The following is an 18,760-nucleotide window of genomic DNA, read 5'->3' on the forward strand; positions in this document are numbered from 1 at the left end:
AGGGAAGGCTAATAATAAGGATAAAAATCTATTTTATGAGACTCTTCTCAGTCAAGAAAATCAGGGGCTATATATCTTTGTAGATGGTAGCAAAAAAAGGGGAGGGGAAGCACCCATATTCTAGGGTGACAGCTATTATGGGAAGGGGTCTTTATCAAAGCAGACGCTAAATGAAGCAATGGTGATAATTCATTACTATAAAGAGACAAGTTTAATCACCCAAAATAATCATCATTTAATCATTACAGGAGAGCAAAGAACAGAATATAAAGCCTGCTATACAGATATGTGCACACGCAAGCGTGCACTCACACACTCACACAGTCTTCTCTGGGAAATTAGGTCATAGTATATCTGGGAAGGAAAATGTTACAAAAGTCTTTCCCCTGAGTTCACCAACAATCTCCTCCCAAATAATGAAGCTTTGCTGTAGCATCTAGATAGAGAACCTCTTACTAGACAGGATAATGGAAATTTATTTTCTTTTTGGTATTAATAATTTTTAAAAATCAGTGCAAAGTCCTCTGGATACCATTCAAAATATACTATGTAATGTTAGTGGCACTTTACACACATGCAACAGAATATTTCAATGAGGGCAAAAGTCCTTTAAAACAATTACTTTTCTCTTCCCTTCCTTCTTTTGTAGAGACATCTAATCCCATTTAACTTGCAGTGAAAATGAGGCACAGAGGTGAAGGGATCAGTCATGACAATGTAAGTCACTCTGTACCAGTGTCAGAAATCTGACTTTTCCACCAAGGTGCCGTCTAACCTATTTTCTTATGGCAAGGACTAAAAGCAAAGTCTCTCATGCCCAACATCATCATTATTTCTGAAGGGTCCATTTGGAGAGGCTTTGGGTAAGCAGACCCTGAGAATTCTGTATGATGTGCTGATTATCTTGCATGGACTTCCCAACAAGCAATATTCATAGATCCCTCAACACATTTCCTCCCTTGCCTTAGCCACGCCTTTTATCCTTCCCACCTGCCATTCCTCCTATACATGATCCCAGCCCTCCTTGCAGAAAGCCAGCTGTACTGCCGCATGTACATCGTCCACCACATGGGAGGCTTCTAGCAGGCTGGAGTCAAAGACAAAGTCTCGGTGGCCATGGAACGTGGTCTCTGTTTGTGTCTGGGAAGGATCATATACCCCACTACGTACAAGGATGGACAGGCATCTCTCTGCCATTGGCGGTCCCTGATTTTTCTCGATCACGGCATAGCTTTCCTCTAGTTCATTCTTCCCGTGGTTCTGCAGGTAGCGGTTGTACAAGTTGGCTCCATAGACATCAGTCACTGGATTATCACTGGGCAAAGGCAGCCAGAAGAAGAGAGCAAATCAGTTCAAGTCGACAGAACTTTGGAAAGGAATGGGGAGAACTGGGGAGCCTCTAAGTGTGTATAGGGGGAGAGAGGAAGGGTAGCAGGGGACAGAAAGTACAGGGCTAAGGTCAGAGGCTTTGAGGAGGAGATTACCCAACAGCATAGAGTCTGCGGATGGGGGCTTCCCAGCCCCTTCTCTCTGCCTGCTTCCTGATCAGGGACTCCGCATACTGGTAGGTAGTGATGTTGGGTTTGCCTGCCAGGGCTTCATATTTCAATTCCCTGCCTGTTATTTTTTGATAGATGCTCTCCAGACAGAGAAGAAAGGTTCCATGGCCAAACCTAAGGAAGAAGACAGTTAATTAAGATTAATCCCAATTGTCTCCGGGGGGGGAGGAGGGGGGAAAGATTATAAAATATTTTTTAATTTAAAAATAAAAGTTGTATTCTGGCATAAAACTATATGAAAAAGATGTATTTTTAACTTGGTTAAAATGTATAGAAAATGCACAACTATGACACAGATCTTAGAATTTCACAATAAAATTCATACCTTGCTATGACTGACCCACAGCCCATATAACCAACGATTATCCTAATTTCAAGCAAATTACCAGCCTCTTGAGTGCCAGATTCTAAAGCACTCAGAAAATGCCTGACTCACAACCATTAAACCAAAAATGTCAGAGCACTGATCCCACTCTAAAGGCTATCTGGCTGAAAAAAGTAGGGTAACTTAACCAGTTACTTACTGAAAACTATTGTCAGGACAGGTAGAAAAGCTACAAACTCCCTATGTAGCAATTACAGAGAAAGGGACAAGAAGCAGAAGAAGCAGGGGAAATCTAGACAAGGATTACATTTCTGCTGCTGAGCAAACCTGTTTCATTTGAGAAGAGAATCTGGTGATTTCTACATAACATTGTGAATACTGACGGAGGTCTGGCCTCCAACCTCACAATTTCCTATGACACCAAGACTTTCACTTGATGACTTAGATAGTTTCTATCATTTCCAGAGTCAGCAGAATAGTTCTGGTTCTTCCAACTTTCCTCTTAGAATAAAATGAGATCAGGAAGTATCTGTACTATGGAAATCCACCTGGCAAATCAGATAAAGAGCTGGCATCAGATTCAGGAAAACCTGGGTTCCAGTGCTGCCTCTCACATATACTTGTGTAACTCTGAGCAAATCATTTACTGCCTCCATGCCCCAGTCAATTCTCCCAAGACAAGGTGGCAATCCGCAATAATGGAAGAAATCTAACTTGGGAGTTCCCTATATCAATGAAATCACACAAGTCTAATCCAGTGGTCCTCAAACTTTTTAAATAGGGGCCAGGTTCACTGTCCTTCAGACTGTCAGAGGGCTGGAGTGTAGTAAAAACAAAAGCTCACACTCTGTCTCCGCCCCTCAGCCCAGTGCCAGAAGTGTGTGTTGCTAACGTTTAGGTCGAACATCACTTCCAGTCTGATTTTGCCATAACCCAGAAGGCTGCATTTGGCCCGTGGGCCGTAGTTTGAGGACCTCGGTCTAATCCCTATTCCTTATCCTTACAATAATTATTATAAGATACTAATACTCTGTGACCTTCTCCTTTAAGACGAAGACTTTCTTTATATCCTCCTAACAAGTGTCTTGATCATTAAGTATATGCTAACTGACTGATTTATTTAAAGGAAAATATGAAACCAACTCCAAGGTTCCCAGAAACGGGGAAAAACAGAAGCCCTTCCTAGTTTGGGAGCTAAATTCTCATAGTATCAGAATAAAACCTAGAAGACAGTGGCTATAGATGATTAGGACACAACCAGAGGCCAAGATCAAGGCTCCAAAGTTAAAGGCCACGATTCTTCACCTGGGCATCTTAGCTTCAGCCATCCAAAGGAGATCCATGTTGCTGGTCAGTACAGGAAGATGAGGGTAGGGGGCTGTTGCTAGTCCTGTACCGGGGTTCCCATTGCTGAGAAGGACATCTATGATAAGTTGGAGACTTGTTTCCCAGCGGACTGGCTCTCCAAGGAGGAGTACCCCTTTAAACAACAACAACAACAAAAACAAAACAAAAACAAAACCACATAAAGGTAAGGGTTTTGCAAGACATTTACTATATACTCTCTGCAATGGATTTGGAACAAAGCCCTAATGAAAACTGACTCAATGCCATTCAACTGAAAAATTCCTCAGCTCCAGTTAAGTTATTGTGCCTTTGGCACCGCAACCTCAATAAACTTTGTAGAAAGCCATTTAGTTATTTACTTGAGCTGATTTAAATCCCAGAGTTAAAAAGGGAATTTCTTCTTTGCAGTCATGCCACTGTAGAAGAAATAAGCCCTGGCTTTGCACCTATCTATTCCATTCCTACCACTTTACCTCATGTTAAGAGGAAAGCAACATAGTGTCCCTGAAAGAATACTTGACTAAGAATCAGGAAACCTGGATTCTGTTCTTGGTTCTGCTACTGGAAATCAGCATACAGCTGAAATCACTCTGAGCCTATTTCTTTTTTTGGACAATGAAGGCCCTGGGCTATTTAACTTCTAAACTCAGAGTCTAACTGCTTTGGAAAAGTTAGATCTTCCCTGGAATGAGGGAAGAGACAAATTAATCCCCCTAAGCTAGTTTACAAAATTGAGAATCTGAGACAGAGAGACCAACTCAGAGAACTTCACTTACCTTCTATGGGGGGGAAGTCAGTCACCAAGGGAGGCTGTCAAGAGATAAAGAACAGAAGTTGTCAATGGGACTGAGTCAACTGAAACTTCACACCCAATTCAAATTGCAGGTTTGAGAAGGGAGCATCTCAGCCCAACCAAAAACAACAGAAGAAAAAACAAAGCTGTTAGATGGGATAGGCTTGAGAAATAAGACCATAGAAATAAGAGTTAGGGCTATTTTTTAAAGCAAAGGACCCTTAAAGCACATGAAATAATTTCTCTTTAACAAATAAAGAATTGTGGGAAATGGGTCTGTCTTGGAGCAAGATACTTGGGAAGGGAGTTGAAGGTGTGGGTTGGTGACACTGGAAAAGCCTACTATGGGAATCCATAGGTACTTGCTTTAATAGGCTAGACTGAGTTTTCTTATGCAACATGACAAATATGGAAATGTTTAAAAATATTTACATGTATAACCTATATCAGATTGCTTGCTGTCTTGAGGAGAAAGAAAATAAAAGAGGGAAAGAGGGAAAGAACTTTAGAACACAAAGTTTTACAAAAATAAATGTTGAAAATTATCTTTACATGTATTTTGAAAAATAAAATACTATTGGGGGGAAAATCTAATAAATAAATAAGAAAAAAGAATAGGCTAGCCCACTATTTGTTTTGGAACGTGTAGCAGGCAGATTCTGATAATTAAAGATATTTGGGGACATCTTTCCCATTTTCGTGGTCTAAAAGTTGGCTGGGTAATATCATAAAAATATTAGTTTCTGGAAGGGAGGAAAGTAGACTTAGCCCTGGTATAGACAATGGAGTGACTGAAACAGTGTTGGATATAATAAAAAATAAAACTATTTGAAGAGTTCTAGGAAATATGAGGAGTCACAAAGCACTTACAACACTAAGGATACCTATCAAAAATCCTAATGGGAGAGGCCATAAGATGAGAAAGACGGATTGAAGACACTGGTGGAAGGAAAGGGAAAGGAGAGAACAATGGGATATTAGGTTATAGAGAAGGACAGATTCCAACCCAATGATGTCCCCAATACCCTAGTCTTTGGCCGTCGTTCAAGATCAACCATGTCAAGTACAGGAAATGTTTTTCTCAATTCATCCACGGTAATCACATTCTGGAAACCCAAGCTGAGCCATGAATTTAAGGAAGAAAAATAAGATACATATATTTTGTTGCCACCTCATCAGGAAGGCCATGTTCAAGTCAAAACGAGAAATAATAATTTTACTTATTGCAGCTCCTCATCAAATTATTAACAATGCAGTACTAAGCAAGCTGAATGAGCAAATATATTAGTTCTATTATTTACATCATCAGAGAAAAAGAGAGCAAATAACTTATAGCAGTATTTTTGAGGGGGGACAGAGGGAATCTGGACTGAGATTTTATCAGTAGAAGGATGTCTGTGTGTGGAAAGATACTATATTCCATCAACAATTCTTAAAATCTTAAGAGAGGAGCCTAGGGCACCAAGGATAAATAGATTTCCCAGTGATTAAACAACAAGTCTATGTCAAAAGCATACCTTGAACCTAGGCCTTCCTGTCCAGTTTATATCCATGTTCTCTCTTAAAACAATGGATCTTAATTAGGTTTGTCTTTAGAATACCTTTGTAACACCAAAGAAGTCAGTCTAACTAGGAAGCTTGGGCAGCAGGGGAAGAAAGCCTTAAGTTACAAAAAACTACTACAATGTATATAATTGGTAGCTGAATAATACTGTTAAAGGAAACACTGTTTATCATTAAATACTATTTGTGAAGCACATCAATCATAAGGATCCCTTCCTGTCATATTAGCCTAAGAGTTTAACAAAAGAAAAAACTCTTACCAAAAAGGAAGCAAAGAAACTGTTCAGAGATTATGTATCAGTGGGATTCTTGCTACCTTCCATTGAGGCTACCTAGATAATATTAAAATTTGTCAAGGGATGAAGGCAGAGGGGAGGAGTCTCCTCACATACAAGTGACCTTGGTTGTCCACAGCCAGCAGGATGTGGAGGCTAGGTCATGATGTATGGGAGAAAGAACAGTGGACCAGGAATCAGAACCTGAAGTGGTGTGAAGTAGGTCTGAAGCTTCAATTCAATTCAATAAATTTTTATTTATTACATACCCACTACATGACAAGGCTATTGTGTTAGGCTCTGAGTAGAAAAATACAATGAATTTATAACTTCCTAGGAGAGAAAAAGTATAGAAAAACAAACTAATATAAAATAAAGAGAAAGGAATAGGTCCTGGACCTGTGATTTCACAAATACAAAGAACTTCCCAGTAGAAAAGCTCTAACAATATAGGGTAGAACCTTCTCTGAAATTTATTTGAGAGTAGCCTAGAACATGTAGTAGCTAGCTGACTTGGCCAGGATGTGTGAGCAGCGGGCTCTGCGGCCAGGTTTTCCTATCCACACTAGCTTTCACAATATAAAATACATAGGAAGTAAACACAGTCATGGTAGGGGGTGGAGATTGGGAGAGGGACACACTAACAACTTAAAAGAGGCTTGGGAAAGGGCTTGCATAAGAGGTGAAAGATGAGCTGAGTCTAGGACCTAGGGATTCAAGGCAAGAAAGAGTATTCCAGATGTGGGGACAGCCTATGTGAAGGAGGCAGAAAGTCATGGGGAAAGAACCATAGGTTAAGCTAGTTTGACTAGAACGTTCAGTGCATGAGGGGCAACAGGAATAAGGAAAGACCCTCATTCATAGATTCTTATTAGAGTTATATGTATAGGGCATTCCCAAATGAGGAAACTCCCTTTCCTTGTGCAGATCAGCTTCTTCTCTGAAACAGTCAGGGGGAATTGCATACCACTTTTTTTTTTTTTTCCCCACATCTTTTTTTCCATTTCTGATCTGATTTTTCTTGTGCCGCATGGTAAATGTGGAAATATGTTTAGAAGGGGGATGGAGGAAGGGGAAGGAGAAAAATGTGGAATACATGGTTTTGCAAAGGTGAATGTTGAAAACTATCTTTGCATATATTTGTAAATAAAAAACTATTATTTTTTTAAAGGGTCAGAGGATGTGGGTTCAAATTGTTTTGAACTACTTGTTTTGCAAATGTCACCTTCCTTTTATAAACCTCTATTGCTTTATCTGTAAAATGGGGATATTGGACTAGATGGTCTCCAATATTTCTTACCAATCTAAATACCATGATTCTAAATGTGCCAAATGAGTGGAACAGCCAAGAAGCATTACTAATTCTTGAAGATAAAAAATAACATGGGTCCAGGGAGCCAGGGAAGGCTTTACAAACAGAATGGACCAAGACTTGATGGATGAATAGGACTCAGCTAGATTGAAAGGAGCCCAAGGGAAGGAAAAGAGGGTGAAGAGACTGCCAGGCTGTGTGTATGAAGATCAAAGAACAGGAACTTCCCCAAAGGCTTTAAGACAATGAGTCCCATCTGCCACCTCCCCACCCAGTTCTTCCATAAAGGGCTCCTATCAGAGCTTCACACAGCTCTGGTGCTGCCAAAACAATGATGCTGCTACACAAACAATGGAAGCACAGAAACAAAATCCTCATGAAGCTCTAGAGCCCACAGCTGGACTTCATCCAAATGCTATTCCGTCACCATACTATTCATTCTCTTCTTTGCCTTTCCTATTCTACTTCATGCTGGCCCATGGCCCGATCTTATCCCCTTAACTACCATTCCCCAGTAGCAATTCTTCCCCTTTTCCAATCCCAACCTCAGGAAGAGAGCAGAGTTCCACAGAAACTATATGGGCAAAACAAAGTAAAAGCGTCATGTTAGGACTTCCCAACTTACAGTATATGAATCTTGATGCATGTCAGTAGGAGCATAAGGGATAGAGAAGTAGGTCATGGGGAACATGGGAATCCTGGAGGAAGAAGAACCATAGAATCTCAAGTTAAAGGGGCCTCAAAGACCATTAAGAACAATCCAGACCTAAATAGGAATCCATTCAAAAGATTCTTTATCAAGATATTATCCAGACTCCATTTGGAGACCTTTAGAGCTCAAGATTTACTGACCAGGTCACTTTTAAGTAGTTCTGTTATAATAGGTTTGTTTTATTGTTTTGTTTTGTTTTTAAATCAAGTCAAAAATCTGTCCTTGCATCTTCAATCTACTTCTCCTAGTCCTACTCCCTAAGAGGGAGCCAATTGGAACAAATATTTGACGATAACTATCAAATCTTCATAATGTTTGAGATTTAATTTTCTGTTGATGCAAATTTTTTAAGTGGTTTTTGTGACTATATCTATGAAAATGTCTCTTTCCAAAGTCATCGTGATTTCTTAATCATCAAATTCAAGGATATTTTCTCAATTCTCTTCCTTTATTTCTCTGGATGAATCTGACACTATTAACATTATATACTTATTGAGTTAAACTTTTATCATATACTCATCTGTATAAATTTATCATATACTCATCTGTATAAATATAACAGTTTTACAAGGTATGTTTTGGTTTTCCAATTGAGAGTTATGGAAGGACAGCATTTCATTTATTCTTTCTCACAGAAGCACTGACTCCTTGAGTCTAGGACAGCTCATAGAGGAAAGTTAGAAAATTTATCAAGGGCAGGGAAGGTCCTCCCCATACCCAGGTCAACTTTTTCTTCCTGATAATCTTCCCCATCACTGTTTTGTGGCTAAGACTACCTTCCAATGATCCACTGATTCCACACTAACTTGTCACCTTTCCATTCTCCAATAAGATATCTTCATTTAACCTTTGCACAAAGACTCTAATACTATTCGCAATCCTGAAGAACACCAAAAGGATACTTCCGGGCATGGTCCACCACAGGTCCCTGCCCCGATACTAGCATTCGCTTGTTATGGAACTTCTTAAAGAACTTCAAGGGGCTGTTGGAAATTATTACTTGTTCTGGTTCAACCTGCAGAGAGACAGAATTGGGAGAAGGGTAAATATGATGAGAGAGGATAAATATGGAGGCAAGAGAGCAGATATAGTCTTTTAAGCTTTGTCTCCTCTGATGCATTAAAAAAAAAAAAAAAAAAAAAAAAAAGAACAATAAACTAGCCCAACAAAAGCCCCACTTGGCACCTGACACCCTATTGAAGCCATTTGCAGGGTGGAGACAAAAGTTTTCCAGTTCATTTCTTGCACAAAACAAAAGAATCAGGAAGTCAACTTCAGGTAAATACTCTTTTACTGAAGCTGTCCCTCTACCTGAAAGACACAGAGATTTCTTAATTTCAAAATCCCAGCTATATGTGTGTACTTCATTTTCATGAAAATTTACCTCCCTCTCCCCCCAGTTCCCACTGGGAGATTAGTTTTTTAATGCAAAGTTTCACAAAAGATTCATCTTAAGAGAACTCTTAAGAACTTACACGGGGGACAACACAGTGGATAGAACACCTGTTCCTGAAGTCAGTAGAACCAGAGTTCAAATCTGGCCTCAAACACTTAATTCACTAGCTGTGTGACCCTGGGCAAGTCATTTAACCCCAACTGTCTTACTCTCTTTCTCCCTCCCCACAAAAAAAGGGTTTATATGGTATAACTATAAAGTAATAAGACCAGGTTTCAATATAACATTAAAAAAAGAACATATATGGAAAGCTGGAACCAAATAATGGATTTTGAGTTGGGAGATATATACCTTAGAGATCATCTAATTTGACCTACTCTTCTTGCAAACAAAGAAACATAAAATCAGAGAAATTAAGTGAATTGGTCCAAAGACATAAGCACAAAAAGAGCTAATAACTGCCGAAAGTATATAATAAGTATTATTACTCCCATTTAACAGATAAGGAAACTGAGGCACTAAATTTTTCAAGTGATTTATTTATGGTCAATTAGTATTATAAAAGAAAAAATGGCAGAGCCAGGGCCCAAGTGTTCTAAGCATAGTTTTTTACCTACTGCATCAAGTTCATATATCATTTTCAATTTACAAGGCAGACCTTTAAAGAGTTCATGGCAACCAAGTAAATATAACAACCTAGTTCTACTCTACTACTAGATTTTAAATTACTGAAACATAAACTGAAATTTATATAAGATTCTCTTAGCAACAACTCCTTTTCTGAGTTTTATTCTATTCCTTTTACAGTTATTACTTAGTCTGAATACTTTCCTTTCTGGTCTTCCCATCCTTACTCCTGTTCTCATATTTGGAGACTTCAATATACGCACTGATATCTGTTGAACCAGGTTCTCCAACCTTAAATCCAATCCACTACATTCTGTTGCTTCTGCAGTTAGGCCAATGTTATCATTCAAAGCAGTCATATTGATTCTGTAAGTCTTTTTGAAATGTCATTTTGGATCATTTCCCAAGCTATACAAAGAACATGAGTCTTTTAAAAGTGAGAGAGAGAGAGACAGAGAGACAGAGAGAGAAAGAAACAAAGAAACAAAATGGTGGATAGAGTATTGAACTTGCATTCAAAAGGGCTAGGTATGAATGTCTGATTTGCTCCTTACTTCTTCTATGAAGCTCAGCAAGTCACACACTCTCTGAGGCTCAATTTCTTCATCCATAAAATTAGGGAACTGGACCAGTTAGCCTCTAAGGTCCCTAACAGATTGAAAGCCTATGATTCTATTAATTTTACACTGCTAATTCACCAGAATTGATTCCTAATGACCTTTAGCTATTTCTAAAAATCAAATTCAATCTCAAACGATTTCTTACTGCTGAATATATTCAGAAGAAAGTGCTGCAGGTTCTAAAGGCTATTCAAGAACATCCACAAATGTTCTCAACAGAACTAACACTGAAACACAAGCACAACTTTCTAAGGTGACTAAAGAAACATTCAAAAAACGTAGGCATTCTGATACATTTTCCAACAAATCAGTCATATTGGAACTTTGCAATTTGTACTAGAAAGCTGAACATACACCGTCCTTGCCTTGCTGAATGAGCTGAGGAGTATAAAGAACACAAGGAAAATGAGGTACTCTGGGGTGGCCTGAAAAGGGGCTTTGACACAAAGGGTACAAATTTTAGAAAATCCCAAATTAAGAGGATACCATAAAATGGAGGAACACTGAATGTTCAAACTGTGGGTAATGTCCTTGAAAAGACCAGAAAGACTGGTCTCTGAGGGCTGCATTCTTCTAGGATTCTGTTCCTTACCTGAAAATCCAGGAAGTCCGACAGCTCCTGAGCTTTCATATGTGGTGCACAATTTCCAGCATTAGTGACAAAAACAATTGGCATTCGGAGAAGTCCTTCAGAATCAACCAGTTTTCGGACAGCTTCCAAAGCAGCAGGGATCACCTCGTGGCCACGGACAAACACCCCATCAATGTCAAAGAGGAATCCAAAGGTTGGAGGGGTCTGCACAGAAAGGGCAGGAAAGGGGAATTACCACTGCATCAAAGGGATAAGGGGAGAAAGGAAAAGGAAAGGAAATTCAAGTTATAAGAGAAAGAGGCTCAACAGATTAACACCTGGTATTTCTATAGTGCTTTATGGCAAAATACTTTCCTCACAACAAATATATGAGGTATATAATAAGTATCATTACTTCCATCTGACAGATAAGGAAACTGAGGCACTAATTTTTAAGTGATTTATTTATGGTCAACTAGCATTAAAAAAAGAAAAAAATGGCAGAGCCAGGGTCCAGCTGTTCAAAGCCTAGTTTTTTTTAACTACTTCATCATGCTCAGATATCACCCTCAATTTACAGGACAAACCTTTAAAGAGTTCATGGCAACCAAGGAAGCATAACAATAATAGTTCTACTCTACTAGATTTTAAATTACTGAAACATAAATTGAAATTTATGTAAGATTCTCTTAGCAACAACTCCTTTTCTTAGTTTTATTCTATCCCTCTTATATTACATAGTCTGAACACTTTCCTTTCTTGATCTTCCCACCCTTACTCCTGCTCTCATATTTGGAGATTTCAATATACATGCTGATATCTGTCCTTAAAATATCCTAGTCTTTGAATTAAATTCTACAAACTTTTTATGACCTCTTCTTTTCTTTATCTTAGATACCAAGAAAGATAATTATACCTTAAATCTCAATATCATCTGAAACTATTCTACTTGACCCCTGAAATTCCCTTGTCTGATCATAATTCCTTATCTTTCTGTCTTTCCCAAATCATTCTCACCATGATCTCCATTCAAAACATGTGCTAGTTAATAAATGTTTAATAATTGGCTCTCCATGAGGAAAAAAAAAAAAAAAAAAGGACAAACGATGCATCATTAACATTTTCTCTAAAATTTTTTAAAGTCTTTACAACCAACAAAATGATAAATCAAGCCTTGAATTGTAGAATTTGTAGATTTCTGAAGTATAAGTATCCATGCTGAAAATTTAACAACTAGCACTCAGGACTAGGAGCTGGCTCCAGCACATACCTGCCCCAATCCTTTTCTTGACCTGGTCTTATTTCCCTTCACAATAGATTTAATAAATACCCAGTTCAATTGTTCTCCCCTGAATGCCCTGCTCCTTTGTTCTATAGCTATTCTCAATTTTTAGATCTTCAGTCCTGATAAACCTTTCCCCCCTAAGCTTTTTCTGCTTCCACATCAAGCCTCCTGAATATTAAAAAAAAAAATTACACAAATTCATAAAATCATTCTACTCCAAATTCACTTTGTTAACACAGACCTTCACCACTGTGAAGCAAACCTTTTACTTCTGTATGTCTTTTTTTTTTTTTAAATCAAGCAGCTATGCCAGATATTTTCTTCTCACTTCTACTCCTCTCAATCAATCAATAAGTGTTTGTTAAAATGCCTACTACCTGCTAGGTGTTAGAGATATGAAGACCAAAAAAAAATATACACACCCTATTCTCAAAGAGTTTAAAGTCCATCAAGAGAAGTAAATGTACATAATTATATACACAACAAACACAATAGATATATTCATACATACAAACACACATAATACTGTACTGTTGCCATCACCTCCTAACCCATATCAAGTGTTTCATTAGTCCAACTCATTCTCTTCATACAACTGCCAAAGTGATTCACCTTAATTACAGGTTTTATTATATAATTGTATAATTACAAATCTAACTATGTAACTGTCCCGTTTAATAAATTCCAAGACACAGAATAGTTCTAAAACAACTCTCTTTAGAGTAATGTCAGAGATCTTATTAGCAATCTGGAAAAGCCCTTCTCAAAATGAAACTTCCAAATCACCCAGGTGTATAAAATAAGTCAATCAAAACTTTCTTTTCCTTCACTCCCTATCCCCAAATACAATCAAGATGCCAAATTGTGTCGAATCTACTTCCAAAATATTCCTATTATTAATTTCCTGTTCACCACTCACACTGCTCAAAACCTAATTCAGGCTCTCATTTCTTACTTAGACTATTATAACAGCTTCTTTATTGGTCTCCCTGCACCAATCCCATCTTCACACAGTTGCCAAATGAATCTTCCTAAAAATACAGAACCTGCTCCAAAATCTTCACTGAATACTACTTTAAAAGTTTAAACTCTTCTGTCTTGCGTTTTTAATGTTCTCTACAACCTAATTCCAATGATGTTTCCAGCCTTATTTAATTCCTCTTTTGTGTATTCAAACCAAAAATAATGTCTTACTAGTCAACTCTCTGAAAGCAGAATTTTCTCCTCATCTCTCATCTCCATGCTTTTCTAGTCTGTCCCCTCCTGTGTGGAATTCTATTCCTTCTTGCAATCCCTTTTGCCCTAGAGAGCAGTGCCAAAGAGACATCAAACTCCAGAAAATGACCAAAACAGACTCTTTCTCAAGAGTTCACTAGTTTGGTGATGTCCTTTGTGAACTTGGCTTTGAAAATTATAGGAAAAAGAAATCAGAAAATGCACTGATATACTAGAAGTTTTTTTCTTTTTGGCAAATCAGTAGCAATCATTTTAATCCTATTACTGCTTTATAGAACAATTTGAGATCTGCCACAGATTCCCTTTCTTCTCGGTTTTTTCATGATTACCTTTGAGATTCTTGACTATTGTTCTTCTATGAGAATAATGTAATTTTATTTTTTTCTAAGTCTATAAAATATTTTTTGTTTAGTCCAAATATTCTTTTAGGATTTGGTACAACAATGAGTAAATTAATTTAGATGTACTGTCATTATGATTATTTTGGCTCAATCTATGCATATGTAATTTTTCTATAAGTGTTTGAGTTTAATTTCTGCAAAAATTTTTACAGTTAGATATCTGGGGGATTCTTGGTAGGTATATTTCCAAATATTTTAAAGCTTCTCTAGTTATTTTGAATGAAGTTCTGTTTCTAGATACATATGCTGGGTTTCATTGATCATTTATACAAATACTGATAATTTATATAGGTTTATCTTATATTCAACAAAACTGCTGGTTAATCATTATTTCAAACAATTTTAAATTAACTCTAGAGCTCTCTAAGAACAATATCTTATCAACTGTATAGAGCAATGATTTTCTTTCTTCTTTGCCTATAGCTATTGGTTCAATTTTTTCTTCTTTTATTGCTATAACTGGCAATTTTAGGGACATTGTGCTATGAGCCTGGACAGACACCCTAATTCAAAAGTAAAACAGTCCTTGCATTCAAGAAGCTTACATTCTATTAGAGGATTACTGTGTACATACATAAATATATACAGAATATATGCAAATAAGTATAAGGCAAATTGAACATGGAAAACATTGGAATGTGGAGCAAGTTAGGAAAGGCTTTATTAGATATAGATGACCCTTGAGCGGATTTTTGAAGAAAACAAAGGATTCTAAAAGGCTGAAGTATAGCATGGAGGGCAGCCAAAGCAGCACGGAAACAGGAGACGGGAGTGTCATATATGAAGAGGACTGAAAAAGTCCATTTGCTAAACTATATGCAAGAAGGGGAATCTTGTGTAAAAAGTTGGGAAGGTAGGCTCAGTCTGGGATTTAAAGGCCAAATCGAATAGCTTACATGTAATCATAAAAGAAATAGTAATCCATTAGAGCTTACTGAAAACAGGAGAGAAGGGTTCATCCCTATTACTTTTAGGAAAATCACTTTAGGATGAATTGAAAAGAAAACAGACTTGAAGCAGAGACCAATTAGGAGGTTGCTATCCCCAGGGAAGAAGTAGTTTGATGGTGCATATACCTGGAATCAAGAAGACCCATCTTCATGAGTTCAAATCCAGCCTCAAACACTTACTAGCTGTGTGACCTTGTGTTAGTCACTTGTCTCAGTTTACCTCAGTTTCCTCCCCTGTAAAATGAGCTGGAGAAGTAAATGACAAACCACTCCAGCATCTTTGCCAAGAAAACCCCACCATGGGAACAACTTAACAGTCTAGGCAACATAGAATCAGATTCAGTTTTGGACACCATGAAATTGACAAGTCCTTGGGCCCTGCACTTTGAACTATCCAGGCAGCAGGAGTAAGATACACAATTTTAAGTGATTTGTAAATATGTGATAATTAATTAAGACCACAGGAGCTTATGAAATTTAAAGAGATAATAAAACAAGTCTCCACACAGTCCGAAGTTAGGAAGTGTAATTAAACAGCAAAGGGGGCTGAAAAGGCTAGACAGGTAGGAGAATGAAAAGAGAACAATGTCATGACTTTAGAGACAAGTAAGAGTCCCAGGATAGTGGTCCAAAGTGTGCACTGCTGCATGGAAGGCAAGAAGAATGAGAACTGAGAAAAGACCGACAGAACCCTGGTAACCCTGAAGGCAGAAGCTCCATTTGAGAGGTGAGGTCTGAAGCAGTGAAAAAAGAGGAAATGGAAGGGACAGAGACTGGCTGTGCGAGAGGGGAGGACACAGGAGGTAACTGATGGCGGGATTTGGTTTGGGGTTTTTTCTTCAGAAAGGAGCACGTTTATTGTAGGCGACCAGAAGGAATCAGCACACAGAGAAAGACTAAGGCTGAAAGTTAGAGATTGTGCATAAATAAGCATACATACAATACAGGTAACATAAAAACAGGACGTGGGATAGGAGAGAGAACATATAAAGTGTAAGAGCTTTTGCACAGATAATATGTGTAGAATTATAGGAAAAGACAGCGGGAGGAGAATCTTTGCATCACTTACCATCTTTGACCCTGTTTATAAACTTACAACCTCTCACGCTAACCCACCTTCCCCTCCTTTCCTGCAGCGGAATCTCCACCTTGAGCGGCAGAACAACTCACTGACATCTTGGGGAGGAGGGCCGCTTAAGGAGTAGCGGAGAGATCAATTTCCCAAATCTCGAACTTGTGGTTCAAAGGAAAGTTAAAAATGGAAACAGAAAGGGCAAATAGGGCTGGGGAAGGGAAATAGAAGCAGATAGAAGGAAAGGAAAGCTACACGTAAAGCACCCGAAGCTGGAAGAGGGTGGGGGTGGGGATGGGTCACAAGCCCAGGGGTCCAGAAAGTCCCAGAAGGGAAGCAGGTATCTTATTTAGGATTCATAGAGTTCCCGGGAGGGAGGGGGGTGGAGAGCGGCGGAGCGGAGGAGGGCGTGGCAGGGCCAGGCGGAGGAGGCGGAGCTAGCCGCGGATCTTTAAATTCCTGGGGCCAGAGAAGCGGCTCCCTCCCCGGTGGGCTTCAAGAACAGCGGTTAAACGAGGCCCACCCGACGCGAGACCCGAGCTCCTCCCTCCGCGCCCCCGCGATCTCTGCGCCCTCGGTAGTTCCAGCGCGCGCTCACCTGGGGGAAGCCGCCGATGTAGCTCCTCCCGGGGCTTCCCTGCAGACCCCATGCCCTGCAGAGGGGGCGCTGCCGAAGCCAGCGACCCGAAGCGGCTCGGACCGCGTTGAAGCAAGTGTGCAACCCCATCCAGCCGTGCAAGCCGCTGCCGCAGCACGTGCCACTAACTGGCCCGCGCTCACTTTCCTCCGGCCTTTTCCCCACTCCTCTTCTCCCAGTCCCTTCTCTCAGCCAATCAGAGGCCTGCTCTCTCCGCTCGGGACCGAGTAGATGTCGCAAAGCATTCCGGGAGTAGTAGTCCTTCGATTCCCGTTCTTTTTGTCCTTTGCTTTCCAGGGCTGGAAAGACGCGGAGGTCATTTGCCGGATGGGGCTGAATTATGGGCCCCATTGGTCAATAAAGGCACGTGGTCCCTACCTAAGCTAGCCACGGAATGAAAAGAGTTACTTTGGACGATTTAGAGAGACTTTTTGGGTCAACAGATCCAACCCAGAGTAATAATATGCAACTGGTACCATTTATATAGCCCCTTAAGCTTCCCAAGGTACCTTACATAGATTATCTCATTTAAACTCCGCAACCACCTTGGGAAGTCAGCATCATCCTATCAGACTTTCATTATTATTATTCTAGAATATATGTCAGGAAGCTGAGGCCGAGAGAAGTTACGACAAGTCTCAGTAAGTGTCTCAAGCCCACCTGCTTTAGACCCAAGAAAAGCATATACATAGAGTTGAGGTACAGAAGGGACCCCGAAAGGTGGGGCTGGTGCTATGAAGTGTCTCAAAAGAATTTGCAGATGAACCCATCTCCAAGTCAAGGGCAGAGTTTATTGTAATTGTAAGCAAGGATTTAGCAGAGAATCTGGAACAAGAATATGAAATTGTAGGACAAAGATCAAGTGCTTTTGCACTGATATGCTAGTTTTATGGCTTCCAGGTAGAACTGAGGAGGTTCTTAGAGGTGGGTTTGAAGAATTAAGAAACTTTGTTAATTACTGACCAATAGATTGTTATCTGACAGCCAGCATTGTTTGTGGAAGTCTAGTGCTCCCAAGACCAGGTGGCCTTAGGATTAAGACTAGGTAGCCTTCTCGTTTCCAAAATATAGAGAGAATTGGTTCATTTATAAGAAATCAAACCATTCTCCAATTGATAAAAGGTCAAAGGATATGAACAGACAATTCTCAGATGAAGAAATTAAAATCATTTCTAGTCTTATGAAAAGATGCTTCAAGTCATTAATCAGAGAAATGCAAATTAAGACAACTCTGAGATACCACTACACACCTCTCAGATTGGCTAGAATGACAGGGAAAGATAATGCAGAATGTTGGAGGGGATGTGGGAAAACTGGGACATTGATACATTGTTGCTGGAGTTGTGAATACATCCAGCCATTCTGGAGAGCAATTTGGAACTGTGCCCAAAAAGTTATCAAACTGTGCGTACCCCAGTAACTCAGTGTTACTACTTATATATATTTAAGCTTATATGCTTAAATCTTGTTCTCCGGTTCATGCAAATGGAAAATTTTGGTAAATTGCCAATTAAAAGGTGGAAAAACATACAATAAACTTATCATCAATAAATATTTATTAAGTGACTACTGTGTGCCATAGACATTGATACAAAGGATACAAAGAAAGACAAAAGACAATTCCCGAACTCAAAGAGCTCAGTCTAATGGAGAGATAACAGGAAAACAACTAATGTACAAAAAAAAGCTATAATCAGAATAAATTGGAGGTAACAGAAGATTGTAGAAGTAAGGGTGATTGAGAACAGTTTTCTGTAAGTAAGATTTTAGCTAGAGGAAAAAGCATTCTTTTTTAGGAAAAGAGCATTCCAGGCTTGGAGGACAACCAATGAAAATGCCTAAATTTAGGTGAACTGCAATGAAACAAGTATTTTTAGATCCCAGGGTATGTGAGGGGTGGGAGTGGCTATCTATCCTATGGAAACTTACTTTTCCCAGTCCGGAGATTTCATCTTGGTGGGAACTTTTGTTGGAACTGCACAATAGCTACCTTAGTGTATTTTTATTAAACCTTTTGGTAAATTAATGCTAAATTAATTGTTATTTGGTAAAATCACACATGTTTATTAAATCTGTTGG

General features: G+C 39.0%; 1 protein-coding gene across 5 annotated transcripts; it reads right to left on the reverse strand.

The window, feature by feature from the left end:
* Window positions 1-474: 474 nt before the first annotated feature.
* HDHD5 (haloacid dehalogenase like hydrolase domain containing 5) lies at window positions 475-16,882 on the reverse strand. 5 transcript variants are annotated; one of them, XM_074269405.1, is made up of 8 exons: window positions 16,643-16,882; window positions 11,122-11,325; window positions 8,789-8,901; window positions 5,050-5,143; window positions 4,008-4,041; window positions 3,190-3,364; window positions 1,485-1,673; window positions 475-1,315 (listed from the first exon to the last, which is right to left on the reverse strand). In XM_074269405.1, the coding sequence occupies exons 1-8, from the start codon at window positions 16,769-16,771 to the stop codon at window positions 1,003-1,005; spliced, it is 1,251 nt and encodes a 416-aa protein (XP_074125506.1). In that variant the 5' UTR covers window positions 16,772-16,882; the 3' UTR covers window positions 475-1,002. The 5 variants fall into 5 exon arrangements, with proteins under 5 accessions (XP_074125506.1, XP_074125510.1, XP_074125507.1 ...); XM_074269409.1 differs by having other exon boundaries at window positions 11,122-11,358; window positions 16,643-16,850; XM_074269406.1 differs by lacking the exon at window positions 16,643-16,882 and adding an exon at window positions 16,089-16,619.
* Between the last annotated feature and the right edge of the window lie 1,878 nt (window positions 16,883-18,760).

The sequence above is a fragment of the Sminthopsis crassicaudata genome, chromosome 5 (genome assembly GCF_048593235.1).
Source record: "Sminthopsis crassicaudata isolate SCR6 chromosome 5, ASM4859323v1, whole genome shotgun sequence".
Lineage (NCBI taxonomy): Eukaryota > Metazoa > Chordata > Mammalia > Dasyuromorphia > Dasyuridae > Sminthopsis > Sminthopsis crassicaudata.

Bases quoted from the DNA above. Each gene is read 5' to 3' on its own strand.
- HDHD5 (XM_074269405.1), bottom strand. From the start codon at position 16,771: ATGGGGTTGCACACTTGCTTCAACGCGGTCCGAGCCGCTTCGGGTCGC. The intron at 8,902-11,121 runs GTAAGGAACAGA...GTCTCTCTGCAG, and splicing joins CGGACTTCCTGGATTTTCAG to GTTGAACCAGAACAAGTAAT. The intron at 1,316-1,484 runs GTAATCTCCTCC...GCCTTTGCCCAG, and splicing joins CGCAGACTCTATGCTGTTGG to TGATAATCCAGTGACTGATG.